The following is a 13,380-nucleotide window of genomic DNA, read 5'->3' as shown; positions in this document are numbered from 1 at the left end:
CATATAAATCTACTTGTAACCGCAAAGACAAAAAGGCTAGGTATGGTGTGTACCAAGTCTCTTCCACTGAATGATTTCCACTGAAATAAAAGAATCGTGTGTATAACTGCCAAGAAGCTGGAATCTGGATCTGTTTATTGTCTTTGCAATCGTCAGCACATTGGTATTAAGGAACTAATGAGATGCAATGCTTTAGATAAGATGTCTTTTTGCTTTTTCTTTTTTTTTTGTTCTTTCCAATAAAATAAAGGCAATGATCATACATTTAGACAATATAAGGCTATGGACACGTGCAGCTTTTCGCTGCGGTACGCGGCACAGTTTTTAAAAAGCTGACCGATGCGTAGATACACTAGTGTAATGTGCCATTGCCTAAACTTGAAACTGCTTGCGTATTTACGCATTGGTCGGCTTTTTTGTAAAAAATGTGCTGAAACTGCAGCGAGAATCCGCACGTGTGTCCATAGCCTTAATATGTATGTGTTGCTTATTTCAAATCTAGTGTTTTTCTTAGCAAATAATAATAAACGTCATGGTTCAGGTTTAGGCTGCTGTAGTCTATTGAAAAAGCCTCAGTCAAGATAAGCAGAAGTGCACTTCCCAAATGCATATTAAGCTGCGGAGCAATTTGTTGGCTTAACCAAGAATATTATGTTATGTATCTATTTGGTTGTTGGAGAATCCTTTTTACACAATGACAAGCTATATACATACAACCATCAATGTGTCCAAAATAACTAGCTAGCTAGAACCATGTTCCAAACATGAATACTGTGTAAAATAATACATTACTATAAAAAGGACAGGCCAGTTTTTGTATTCAGATTTACCACAGCAAACAACTACATCAAGCATGTTGTATGCACACCAGTTAATGCAGGATGATACCAACTTAGGATCTTACTGCAACAATTTGCCAATGTGTATAAATGACGTAGCAAGATAAGCTAGTGCGTGTGGACAATAAAAACCATTTCAAAGTTATAACATTTCTTGGAGAGCCCAAACCTAGGTGTTATAACTGCTTTATGTTGGTATATCTGTAGTAATAAGTTAAATCAACTGGACTTGCTGTGTTTTTCCTAAAGATTTTTCACCAGCCAACTGGCTTTCTCAATTTAGAATGACTTATAACCAAGATCTTTGTGGAATAAATACCCTGGAAAGTTGCTCCAATCAGCATAATCTGTTTATCATCAGCATCTCACGAATGTAAGATGTTGATTGTATTAGCATAATTTGAGCTATGAATATTATATTATATGATATATATTATATTAATATTAATCCTTGCAAATTGGCTATCCATACACAAAAACTGCCACATGTACTACTACAAAGGTTTCCAGAATTGTGTTTATAGCAAAAAAAATATCTCCCCACCCTCATTTTGGTAGCATAAATATTGACTTCAAGCATAAACCATGTTGTGGGGAATGCAGAGGCACAATGACTTAATATTTATTCAGTAAAATAAATATTTGTATTTTAAAAGCAGTACAAAGAAATGGCTTCAGCCAGAGAAATGACACATGCAAGTCTATGCACATAATTATGAACAAACAAAACTGAAGCATCAACACCACTAAAAAGGACATGAATGAATGATTATTATCAAGAATGCTCCAAAAACATCATTGGATGACAACAGCATCAATAAATGGTGTGGTTTGATGCGAAAATCAAATCCTGTTCAAATGGTAACTGATTTTCAGCAAGATATTGGTTATGATATGGGTTACACAGTGTTTAAGAATTGTTTGCACTATAGCCTCGTCTTCATTACATCTAAGGCACAGTATATACCATGGAAAATACCAGAAAATTATATTTATGGAGACTATGTGATTATTTGCTTAAAACTACAGCAGGCTGCTGTACCCAGTGTCGGACTGGGACACCAGGGGCCCACCCAAAAACCTTAGACCAGGGGCCCACCATAAAACCTTAGACCAGGGGCCACTCTCAGTACTAATATTCTTCCTCTCCTCAATCAACCTCTATTCTTCTAGTTTGTTTTCTTTACATCATATAATCTATTATTTCATCTATTTAGCCTCTTTGTTCTCATATAATAGGGAATAGTCATGAAATAGGCCAAAAGTTTAGCAGCATGAGGGCCCACTGACACTTTGGCCCTCCGGGAGTTTTCCTGGTATCCCTGTGGGCCAGTCTGACACTGGCTGTACCAAGGTATATATTAGTGAGACCAGAGGTAGAATAAAGTTGTTTTAAATCAGATGCTGCTAGTTTAATACTAAACCTCCGTTGCATCAGTGTTCACTGGCAGAGCCGGGCCATGCAGAAGCCCTAGGCAGCAGCGCCAGCTAAGCGCGCACATGTGCAAAAAGCCGCTCCAGTTCACATCCGTGAATTGCCGCTCCAGCGCGCATGCGCATATTGCTGCTCCTCCAGCATGCATGCACAGAAGCACAAATAGACGCGAGCAAACAACAGACAGTCAGGGAGAGAGGGGACCGGACATGGGGTAGGCGACAGAGAAGTTAAGTGCCTGGAGTATATATATATATATATATATATATATATATATATATATATATATATATATATATATATTTATATATATATATATATATATAGTCCAATCAAGGAAAACCAGCACCAAGGGTCTTTGAAAATGAAAAAAGTTGTATTAAAGCATATGTATCACCGACGTTTAGGTCCCAACAGGGATCGAAGCGTCGGTGATACATATGCTTTGATACAACTTTTTTCATTTTCAAAGACCGTTGGTGCTGGTTTTTCTTGATTGGACTATACACTAATTATATCCGTGCACAGGGGCAGCCACAGCATGGCTTGTCTGGGATGAGGTGCTGTCTGTTACGAAATTTTATATATATATATATATATATATATATATATATATATATATATACACATATAACTTGTTTGAAAAATAAAACTATATTTTTTCAATACAACTACAATGAGTGCCGATCCTCCTTTCTACTATACAAGTTATTTAATCTGGCACCACTGGAATCGCCAAGATATATATATATATATATATATATATATATATATTGTGGTGAGGTCACTACTAGGATACCTGGGAAAGTCCAGGATGGAGCTTATTTATGCCCCAGGTTCCTAACAGAGTGGTTCCGGGACTGCTAGTCCAGCCCGGGTGTTATGAGTTGTACTGATGTATTTCAGGTGGTTAATTAAAAAAAGCAGCTCAAGCCAGAGTGGAGAGTTCCTGGCTGGGGAAAAGACACAGGAAAGCTGCCTGTGTGAGAGGGATTGAAATCACCAAAAGGTTTGGGATTTTATATCTTCCTGTATGTTCTTTGTTTTGGGGAGACAGGCGGTAGGCCTTCTCCTGGTTAGTTAGGAAAACTGACCTGTATTAGTTAGAAGCCCATTAAGTGGCAAGGATTTTATTTTGAATTGTTTGTTTTGTTTATTTTTTCTGCAAGAGACAATAAACTGCCAAAAAGAGACTATACTATATATATATATATATATATATATATATATATATATATATATATATATATATATATATATAAAGAAAGCATGGATCGGCTGCACACCTTCACCTTCAACTAGTAAGAGATCTGGGTGCTCTTGCAAAAAATAATAATAAGCTTTTCTGAAGTGATGGCACTTGCAGGATTTGCACAACCAAAGCAATTGTATTAAAAAAAGAATAGGTTTAATAATCTGAAGTTTCTGTCCACACAGGAACCTTTCTCAAGGAAAACAGTGCAGTGAATAGACAAAAATTTTATAGAACCAAAAAGGCGCCAAAACTGTTGCTTGGCAACCAGTGCCCCACCCACTGATGACCTCCGGGACCATCCAGGCGTGTGTCATACTGTGTGGGAAGTACATGATATATATTATTACTTGGCCATATGGCTTATATTACATAGGTAAGACAGTTACTACACTTAGGGAGCGGATCAGTAACCATCGGTCGGCTATTAGAAAAGCCCTTAGAGAGGGTCAAGCCATACAACCTGTGGCTCCACATTTCCTTTCTAATGGCCATAATCTACCTGAAATGCATGGCTATAGGTCATCAGCCATCTTTGGCTAGAGGTGGCAATAGGGACAATACCTTATTATGCAGGGAATCATACTGGATTTACGAATTGGACACTTTGACCCCAAGGGGTCTGAATGAATGAACCTTTGGGCTGTTTTGTTTAGAATACTTTGCAATAAGGCCATATTTTTTCATACCTCATCCAATTATGTATACAGTATTGATTTGTTTATTTCATTTTATTGTTGGTGCTATTCACTTTTCACTTGTTTAGGGTAACCCCTAATTTTGTGTTTAGTATTTTTTTCAAGTGCCTATTTGTTGGTTTTCCTTAAGGTGTGAACTGCCAGCTTTGCAGTCTCTTTGCATGGTTTTCAATGGGTGTATGGGGCCCTGGTTAATCAATAATCCCTTAACAAAGCCTATAAGGGTTTAGGTTTTGCATGATGTGGTGTTTTGCCTAAGTCTGGGGTTAGTCTAATGACAGCCCATCCACCTCTTCTGTTAGTGGTAATTACTATGGGGATACACTAAGGGGCAGATTTATCAAGGGTCGAATTTCGAGGGTTAAAAAACCCTCAAATTCAACCCTCGAAGTAAAATCCTTCAAATTCAAATATCAAATTCGAAGGATTTACCGCAAAAGCTTTGATCGAACTAAGTTTTTTGTGGTCGAATAAAAATCGTTCGATCGAACGATAAAATCCTTTGAAACGAACAAAGGATTTTTATTCGACCACAAAAAACTTAGAAAAGTGCTGGGGAATGTCCCCATAGGCTGACATTGAACCTCGGTAGGTTTAAAATGGCGAAGTATGAAGTCGAAGTATTTTTTAAAGAGACAGTACTTCGACTATCGAATGGTCCAATAGTCGAACAATTTTTACTTCGAATCATTTGAATCATTCGATTTGATCAAATTTGATTGAATTTGACCAATTCGATGGTCAAAGTACCCAAAAAAATACTTTGAAATTTGAATTTTTTTTCATTCGAATTCTTCACTCGAGCCTAGTAAATCTGCCCCTAAGACCTCTGTTTGATGCCACCTCTGTATTTTCTGATGGGATATGATGCTTGAGTGGATCTATATGGGCATCAACCAGTACTTCTATTTTATGACAAGACATTTGAAAGAAGCAGATGGAGCATATTTGGCAACTATGAATTAATTTTATTTGTGGTTAACTTAGCAGCACTGTTTGCTCAACACAAGCCACTAATGGGGAATGTTTATTGCCAAGGGCTAATGTATTAATTCAAGGATTTAAGAAGAAAAGAACATAGAGTTCAATTGGAGTTGAAAGATCCTGTAGATTACATTTGGATTGAAACAAAAGACTAGCCCTGCATTATATAATATATAATTCTGGAAGCACTAATAAATAATAGATACTGCTAGTTGTATATTTTATTGTGACAATAATTTGACATTTTAGAGCTCAGTTACTAAAGGAATACAAAGTGTAAAAAAATGTACACAATTTGCAATGTTTTTAAGCCATAATTCAATAATTCTTCCCAGAACCCCAGTATAATTGGACAAAGTGCTACCTTGTGCTACCATGCATTGCGTTTAGCAACTCATGCACCAAAGCAGGAGAAACCAAGGAACTTAGGCACAACACTAGTAAAAGTAAGCACAATGCATTATGTGTGGCATTTTAAAGGAAGCAATTCTACCCCCATATTAGTACCTAGCACCTTAGCAGAGCCATCATAAATGAGTGCTTTTGTGTTCTAGTGTGTACATATCGTCCTTCAAGAAGTCTGGAACTTGTGCTTGAAAATTATTAACTTAAAATCAAGCAAAAACTCAAAGCCATGATAATGTCTTATTAAAATTACCAGTTGCAGTGGAAGGGCAAGCAACCGCAGCACTCCATTATTAACCAGGCAATAATATATCAAAATAAATGGGTTTATTAATCCAACGTTTCAGTTCCTTATGGAATTTTCATCAGGGAGAAACCGGGTGAGTGCACAAGGAACGCTTAAATGACGTTGCTAGGCAACCAATACACAATGTTTCTTTGATTTGTCGTTTTAGAGGTTTTTAAGTGTTTTTGACGCTGGCTTTTGTACAAACAATATGAAAAAGTTGTAGTTGTGTGTTACTTTATTTTTATTTTAAAAAGTGAATTTTACAACTGTTTTTTTCTTTTTAAAAAGTAGCTTATCATCAATTTAATATGGTAAGGTGATAAAATCGGTTATTTTCTTGGTGTAAGCTTGATAAATCAGATAAAAATATGTCATAGACCATTATCAGAAGAATTAAAGGATTAAAAAATTACATAATGGATATTATTTCATGGATGGTTTAAGCAGACAGGGGGTCTATCTACCTAATCTTCCTATTCCTATTAGATCTGTAGATGAAATCTGTATTTTAAATTTTCAGCAGTAGGTTTAAGTAGATGAATCTATTATTTCTACGTAATCATGTTATAATACAGTCAATAAACCATTATTTCCTATTTTAAAAAAAATCATAAACTATGCATGATCTATAGATGTACAGTGTGGGGAAGCTTTCTTAAGACTTTATTAGCTTTTTAGGGTATTTAAAGTCTCTTTCTATCTTGACAAAGCTTTCTCATCTGGCATTCCTTTTGCATTATATTTTATGGACCCTTGTAAAAATATTTACAACAGTAAAGGCAAAAGGTCATTACATTAAACTGGATTTGCAGAAAATAAATGAAAAATAATGCCTGTCAGTGCTGAGCTGTTCTGCTATAACAAAGATAGGTTTCATCTTCAGGATAACTGAAAAGTTAATTTTTTCAGCATATGTTTGCATATAGTATTGTAAAAATGCTTTCCTGTATATGAAGCCTACTACTTCTCCCAGCTAATTTACATCTTATTTAAAGGACAAGGAAACACTGATTCGCTTGGTGTGCATAACAGGGTTTCCTTGTCTTTTAGAGTTTTTCCCATGCTCATTTTATTTTAAAAAAATCACTATCCTGGGGGGGGTGCGATTTTAATTAAAGGGATTCTGTCATGATTTTGATGGTATTGTTTTTATTTCTAAATTACACTATATACATATAAATAAGTCACTCTGCCATAAAACATTTTATTCCCGAATAAACAAATGTATTTTTTTAGCTGAAATATTGATATGTAGGAAGCCATCTCAGGTCATTATGCCTGATCCTGTGCTTTCAGAAAGAATCAGCACTCCACAATGGAACTGCTTTCAGATAAATTATTGATTCTCCTACTCAATGTAGCTGGAGGAGTTGAAGTATGAACTGGATTTTTACTATTAAGTGCTATTCTAATATCTACCGCTAGGTGGGATATGGGAGCAATTCTAGCAATGCTGTTGTCCCGTACTGTAAATAGGCTGCTGGGGGAGAAAGGCAGTGGGTTGATACCACACCAATTTGAAGTGCAGCAGTAAAGAGTGACTAAAGTTTATCAGAGCACTAGTCACATGGCTGAGGGCACCTGGGAAATTTACATGTCTAGCCCCACATCAAATTTCAAAATTAAATATAAAAAAATGTGTTTGATTTTCTGAAAAACTGATTCGCGGGCAGAATTCTGCTGGAACAGCACTAGCAGCATTAACTGATGTGTTTTGAAAAAAAAACATGTTTTCCCTGTGACAGAATCCTTTTAACTTTCCCAGGTGTCCCTCTTCAGATTTACATGCACAGGAGAGTAAAATACAAAGAATTAAGTCTACTGTCTGTGTTCATGTCTAATGTAAAATGTAAGTAAGATGGTGGTGCAGTGTTAGTATTTTTCTGGGCTTGTACATTTTTTTCCTAAAAGGAACACTGGTCTGGGTGCTAATGATTCACAGGGCAACACATTGACACCCCCAGCAACCTGGGGTTCCTCTTACACTATACTCTCTTAACTGTTAGTGATGGGCGAATCTGACCCCTTTTGCTTTGCTGAAAATTTTCAAAACCGCAAAAATTCGCTGAAAGTCTATGGGCGACAACTTTTTTTTGACACGCAACACATTTGTTCACCCAATAGAATCTATGGGTGTCATTTTTGCAGCAAACTTGGCGAAAAATTAAGCTCATCGCTATTAACTGTATTTTCTCCTGACTATGCTTATGCAACAGTTTAGAATTAGGCTGGAACTAAATGATGCGTCTTCTTTCGTTACATCCGTCGCATCCGTTTCCTCCCAACAAGATGCATTGTGTAGTTCCAGCCTTATACATAATGTGGTTATAAATTCAGCTAAGGAAGATGAAGGGAAAATGCAGAGCTCTGCTGTTTCTTTTCATTGCACTGTGCCTTATAAATCACAGGCATTATGCCACAAAGTACTGTGACTAAGCTACAAACCCTTTTGTGATTGTTAGTATTTATATCATACATACTGTATGCACGAGCAGATTGCCTAAGCAATCCTACATTAAATTAAATAAATGAAAAATTATATAATAAGAAAGCTTTCACAGTTTAAAACTTACAAATTAGAAGATATAGTCAACAACAGCCACAGTTTGCAGATCCATCCATGATCCAGAGGCTGAGCAGGGCCTTCAGAATGAAGGCCTGGTGTTAATTGTGGCCTTAAAGGAAAACTATACCCTCAAAATAAACACTTAAGCAACAGTTCATTTCATATTAAGTGGCATATTAAAGAATCTTACCAAACTGGAATATATATTTATATATATATATATAAGTAAATCTTGCCGTTTTACATCTCTTGCCTTGAGCCACCATTTCGTGCTGTCTCAGATCTCTGAGAAATACTTCAACTCTAACCGTAACAGGAAGAAGTGTGGAAGCAAAAGACACAACTCTGTCTGTTAATTGGCTCATGTGACCTAACATGTATGGTTTGTTGGTATGTTTGTGAGTACAGTGAATCCTACGATCCCAGGGGGCGGCCCTTATTTTTTTAAAATGGCAATTTTCTATTTATGATTACCCAATGGCGAATACTACTAGAAAAGAATATTATTATGAAAATGGTTTATTTACATGAAGCAGGATTTTACATATGAGCTGTTTTATGCAATATCTTTTTATAGAGACCTACATTGTTTGGGGGGTATAGTTTTCCTTTAAAGAATGTTATATGGCACTGCGTCTCCTTACTGTTATTTGTAGAGTTATTTGCAACAAAATTTACTGAATACAGCATTTATCTGTTCTTTACACACTTTGGGGCACATTTACTATGGGTCGTATATCGAGGTTTAAATAACCCTCGATATTCGACCGTCGAAGTAAAATCCTTCGACTTCGAATATCGAAGTCGAATGGATTTACCGCATTTCCTGCAATCGAACGACCAAAGGAAAAATCATTTGATCAAACGATTAAATCTATCGATCGAACGATTTTCCTTCGATCCCCAATTGGCTAAAAAGCCTATGGGGACCTTCCCCATAGGCTAATATTGATGCTCGGTAGGTTTTAGGTGGCGAAGTAGGTGGTCGAAGTTTTTTCTAAAGAGACAGTACGTCGACTATCGAATGATCGAATAGTTCGAATTGTTTGATTCAAAGTCGTAGTTGAAGGTCGAAGTAGCCAACTCAATGGTCGAAGTAGCCAAAAAAATACTTTGAAATTCGAAGTATTTTTTATTCTAATCCTTCACTCGAGCTAAGTAAATGTGCCCCTAGGTGTTGAACAAAGATACAGAGAAGCAAATAAACTTATACAACCAGGACAATTACTAAACCAAATAAACAGCACCATACTATTTTTAAATTATCTGTGAAAATCCGAATCACAACACAGGAACATCGTAGTTTTGTTGTGGAAAAAAAGGTGAATAAACAAGCCATAGACCACATAATGCCTCATAGCTGAAAACACGAAGCAGAAGTTGCTGTAGTGAAGCAGAAGTTTGCTGTAGCGTCACATGGGATGTGCTATGCCTGTGGAATGCTGGCCCAGACATCTGATTACTAAGGGAAGAAAGTTAGCATACTAATGCAATGACTGATTATCAGTATTCCAGAAAGAGCACATATCAGCCAAAAATGTATATAACGTGCTTAGGAACGGGCTTCACAAATTTAAAAAATTACTTTGGCAAGACTCCAAAGTCTCATTGAAAGCATCCAACTGAAAAGAACTACAGGTATGCAATTGAAATTCCAAATATAATATTATATGATATATGCATAAATGTATATATACTGGTATGGGATCCCTTATCTAGAAACCCTTTATTTATAAAGAGCTGAATTACAGAATTCTAATTTTTTTTCCTGTTGTGTATGGCTTTAATATAAATTGATCCTAACTAAGCTGTGTGAATTCATTGGGGGGGGGCAATTCTACTGGGTTTATTTCAAGAAATGGAAATGCAAACTACATAAAAATTTCCCTTATCTGGCAAACCCCAGGTCCCAAGCATTCCAGATAATAGATCCATCCTATACCTGTATGTGTCTATACACAGAGACGCAAAGACACCCTTACAAACATAGACACACACACACATGTGTTGGGATCTACTATCCGGAATTAGTTAAAAATAGATTAACATTATTTGTTTAAAATGAACTCGATAGGAGTTGGCCTTCCTGTACTCTGGAACTTTCTGGATCAGGTTTACAAATAATTTTAAACCTGAATACCTGTACATATTTTGCACAGTATTTTGCAAACATTAAAATGAAACATTTCAGTCATTCTACCATGGCACTGCAAGTATACCTGAATTCAGCTACAGTATTTCCAAGGACAAAACAATGCTATTAAGGAAGCAGATGTTTTTTGTATGTTCCACTTCCTGATCAGTGGAAAATGCAGCTGCTCCTACAATTCTATTTTAATAGATGATCTTCATACTAGCATGCAATTCAGTTAAACCAAAAAAATGTGAATATGAAAACACTAGTAGTGATGTATTTGCAACAAAAAGTGTGGTATGTATGTAAAATATGGGCAGCTATCCTGGGCCCTGAACTTGAGTTAAAAAAGTAGTAACATAAAAGAAAAAGAAAAAGACCCTTCTATTTCATTAGGGACTGATAGGGTTGAATCCCTTACTGGTTTGGGAAACCCTACTAGTCCGATTTCCCTCTATTTGAAAAGTCCGGGCACCTGTAACCTAGTCATGTGGGTGGGACAGATTGTCCCTATTGGACAAGAAAGGTTATTACTGCTTTCTGTTCGTGTTAAATATAGTGACTCTTCCTCTATGACCTTCACCTTCTGAACACTGTGGATGGCTGCTGAGGAGCCTGGGAAAACAAGGCCCCAGTAAAGAAGAGTTCTCTAAATGAACAATCTGGGAATGTGGACCCTGTAATCAAGGTATATAGACAATGATAGGTTTATTATCTGTAATAGTACACTCTAGTAAAGCAGCAGTGAGCCCCAACATAGATTGGCGATGTATATTTCAAAGATGATATCCTGGCTGAAAGTGGCGGGACCACAATTTTGAAAGTGACTCAGGCTAGAATTTCTCCCTGAGGTTTAAACTGAGGGGGGGGGGAATCTGGACCACTAAAGGGTATCTCATAGTAATACTATGTTTTTATCTTTGTGTTTAATAAAATGTATTATTGGTTAAGAACCTCTGGAATCCATTGTCCTGGCTTTTTTTTTGCAGCGAGAGAGGTGTCGTTTGAAAATGCCATTCCCTTCCTCCGCACAATAATGTGAGGGCCAAGCTCAGAGCGAGGGTCATGGTGTAACCATGCTCTGCTTCCTGAGTAGCCTAAACACTATATATAACACACATCAAGGAACACACAGATTGTTCATTCATGGCAATATTGTACAATAATGATAATTTTGTAAGCATGCAAGCAGTTGCACAGATGGTAAAGTGAAACGTGTTCCTTCAGGACAACAGTGTAAACAGTGTAAACTAATAGTAACACAAGCACCATTTTGTATCGTTTCTGAAAATACACAGCAATGAGAGCTACTCATAACTCACCAACTTCCTATGTTGTGTGTAAAATCCCAGAATATACAGTAAATCAACGCACGACATCTAGGATTAATCGAACAATTTATGAACACATTTGTGCTTCATTCACGCAACGACAGTTGTACAAATCATCCTTTTAATCACAAGCTGAAGCAGACGGCTCAGAACTAAGCAACTGTTCTGATCTACAAATCAGAATCTTTAAGTTGGTGTTTTTCCCAATAAAATTATACCATGTCTCACATAGACTTATTCACACTATAGAAAGTGGTCCTCTTCTGTATGCGTTTGATTGCATCTTCTGATGAATGCAAACTATTTCCATAAAAATGAAATCTGTCACAAGGTAATCATATGTTCATCACTCCTTAAGATGCAACTGACTGACTGCTGGGTTCAGAGTCCGACCAAAATTGCTGCATGTAGATTCTGTCAAATCCCCAGAAAGAAATCTTACTGCATATAATGTAACTACAGCCAGAGTCGCACACTCACTAAAATAATGAGCCCACGGATTGGTACCACATTACATATTTTCACACCCAGACCGTGTTAACAAGGTATAAATGTGCATGTATAAAACAACATTATACAAATTAATAAAATACATATGGACCTAAACAATAAACCTGTTTTTATTTCATATAACATGTAACATCCATAAATGCACAAACACATATACTGAATTATCTGTTGCTATGCAGATTAATTTATTTTCAAGAAACATATTCACAATGTATTTCCCTATAACAAACTATATAGATGAAATTATTGTATGTAACAAGTTTATGGAGTTATAGGGCTGGGAATAATGTGTAAAATATTTTCAATGTTTTAGAGCCACCTACCTCTTCTTCTGGGAGGTTGATCTCATCCTGAGAGCACTCCTTTTCTGCTATGTTGCTGTTCATTGTGGTCTCCTGAGCAAAGGCTTGTGTAAATGTCAGTTTGTACAGTGCAGACTTTGGCTGCACTCCTTATACTGGGAAATGCTGGAGACAGACTGGAAGTTAATTTTAAGCAGTCAGGTTACTGGTTAGTTTAATGAAAAGCATTTCATAAAGATCCAAATATTGTAACAAAGCTCTTGTTCTTTTTAGATTACGTTCTGAAAAGTAAGATGAGGAAGTCTGTGGTTTGGACGAGTGATAAGAAAAGAAAGCAAGGGGGTGAGAGAGGAAAGGGGGATTGCGAGTGACTGCTGGTGATTAGGGTTAGGAGCAGCCTTTGCTTTCTGAAGGGGAAGGGCTTAAAGCAACTTCAGAGCCTGGAGTACAAAACTCCCAGTTTGTGGGTGGGGAGCTGCTCTGTTTAGAAAGCAAGGAGGGCTGGTGAGAGAGAAAATTTGTATCGGGTACAATTTCTTATTTGAAAACTCTCCATGCTTGAAAGCGTCTTCAGAAATTGACAAGACAAGGTCAAAGGGTGAAATACCGACAGAAAACAGGCAGTAGAGTGAGAG

General features: G+C 36.7%; 1 protein-coding gene across 3 annotated transcripts in view; it reads right to left on the bottom strand.

The window, feature by feature from the left end:
- rbpms.S (RNA binding protein with multiple splicing S homeolog) overlaps positions 1-13,149 on the bottom strand; it is a 129,502-nt gene extending 116,353 nt beyond the window's left edge. For 2 of the 3 annotated variants that reach the window (XM_041579727.1, XM_018243477.2), the window contains exon 1: positions 12,767-13,149. In XM_041579727.1, coding sequence (XP_041435661.1) covers positions 12,767-12,829 — 63 coding nt within the window. In that variant the 5' untranslated portion in view covers positions 12,830-13,149. The remainder of the gene's footprint in view (positions 1-12,766) is intronic. The other variant, XM_018243478.2, reaches the window with a different exon arrangement.
- Positions 13,150-13,380: the final 231 nt, after the last annotated feature.

Source organism: Xenopus laevis, chromosome 1S (genome assembly GCF_017654675.1).
Source record: "Xenopus laevis strain J_2021 chromosome 1S, Xenopus_laevis_v10.1, whole genome shotgun sequence".
NCBI classification, from domain to species: Eukaryota; Metazoa; Chordata; class Amphibia; order Anura; family Pipidae; genus Xenopus; species Xenopus laevis.
This window is presented reverse-complemented; position numbering and strand designations above follow the sequence as displayed.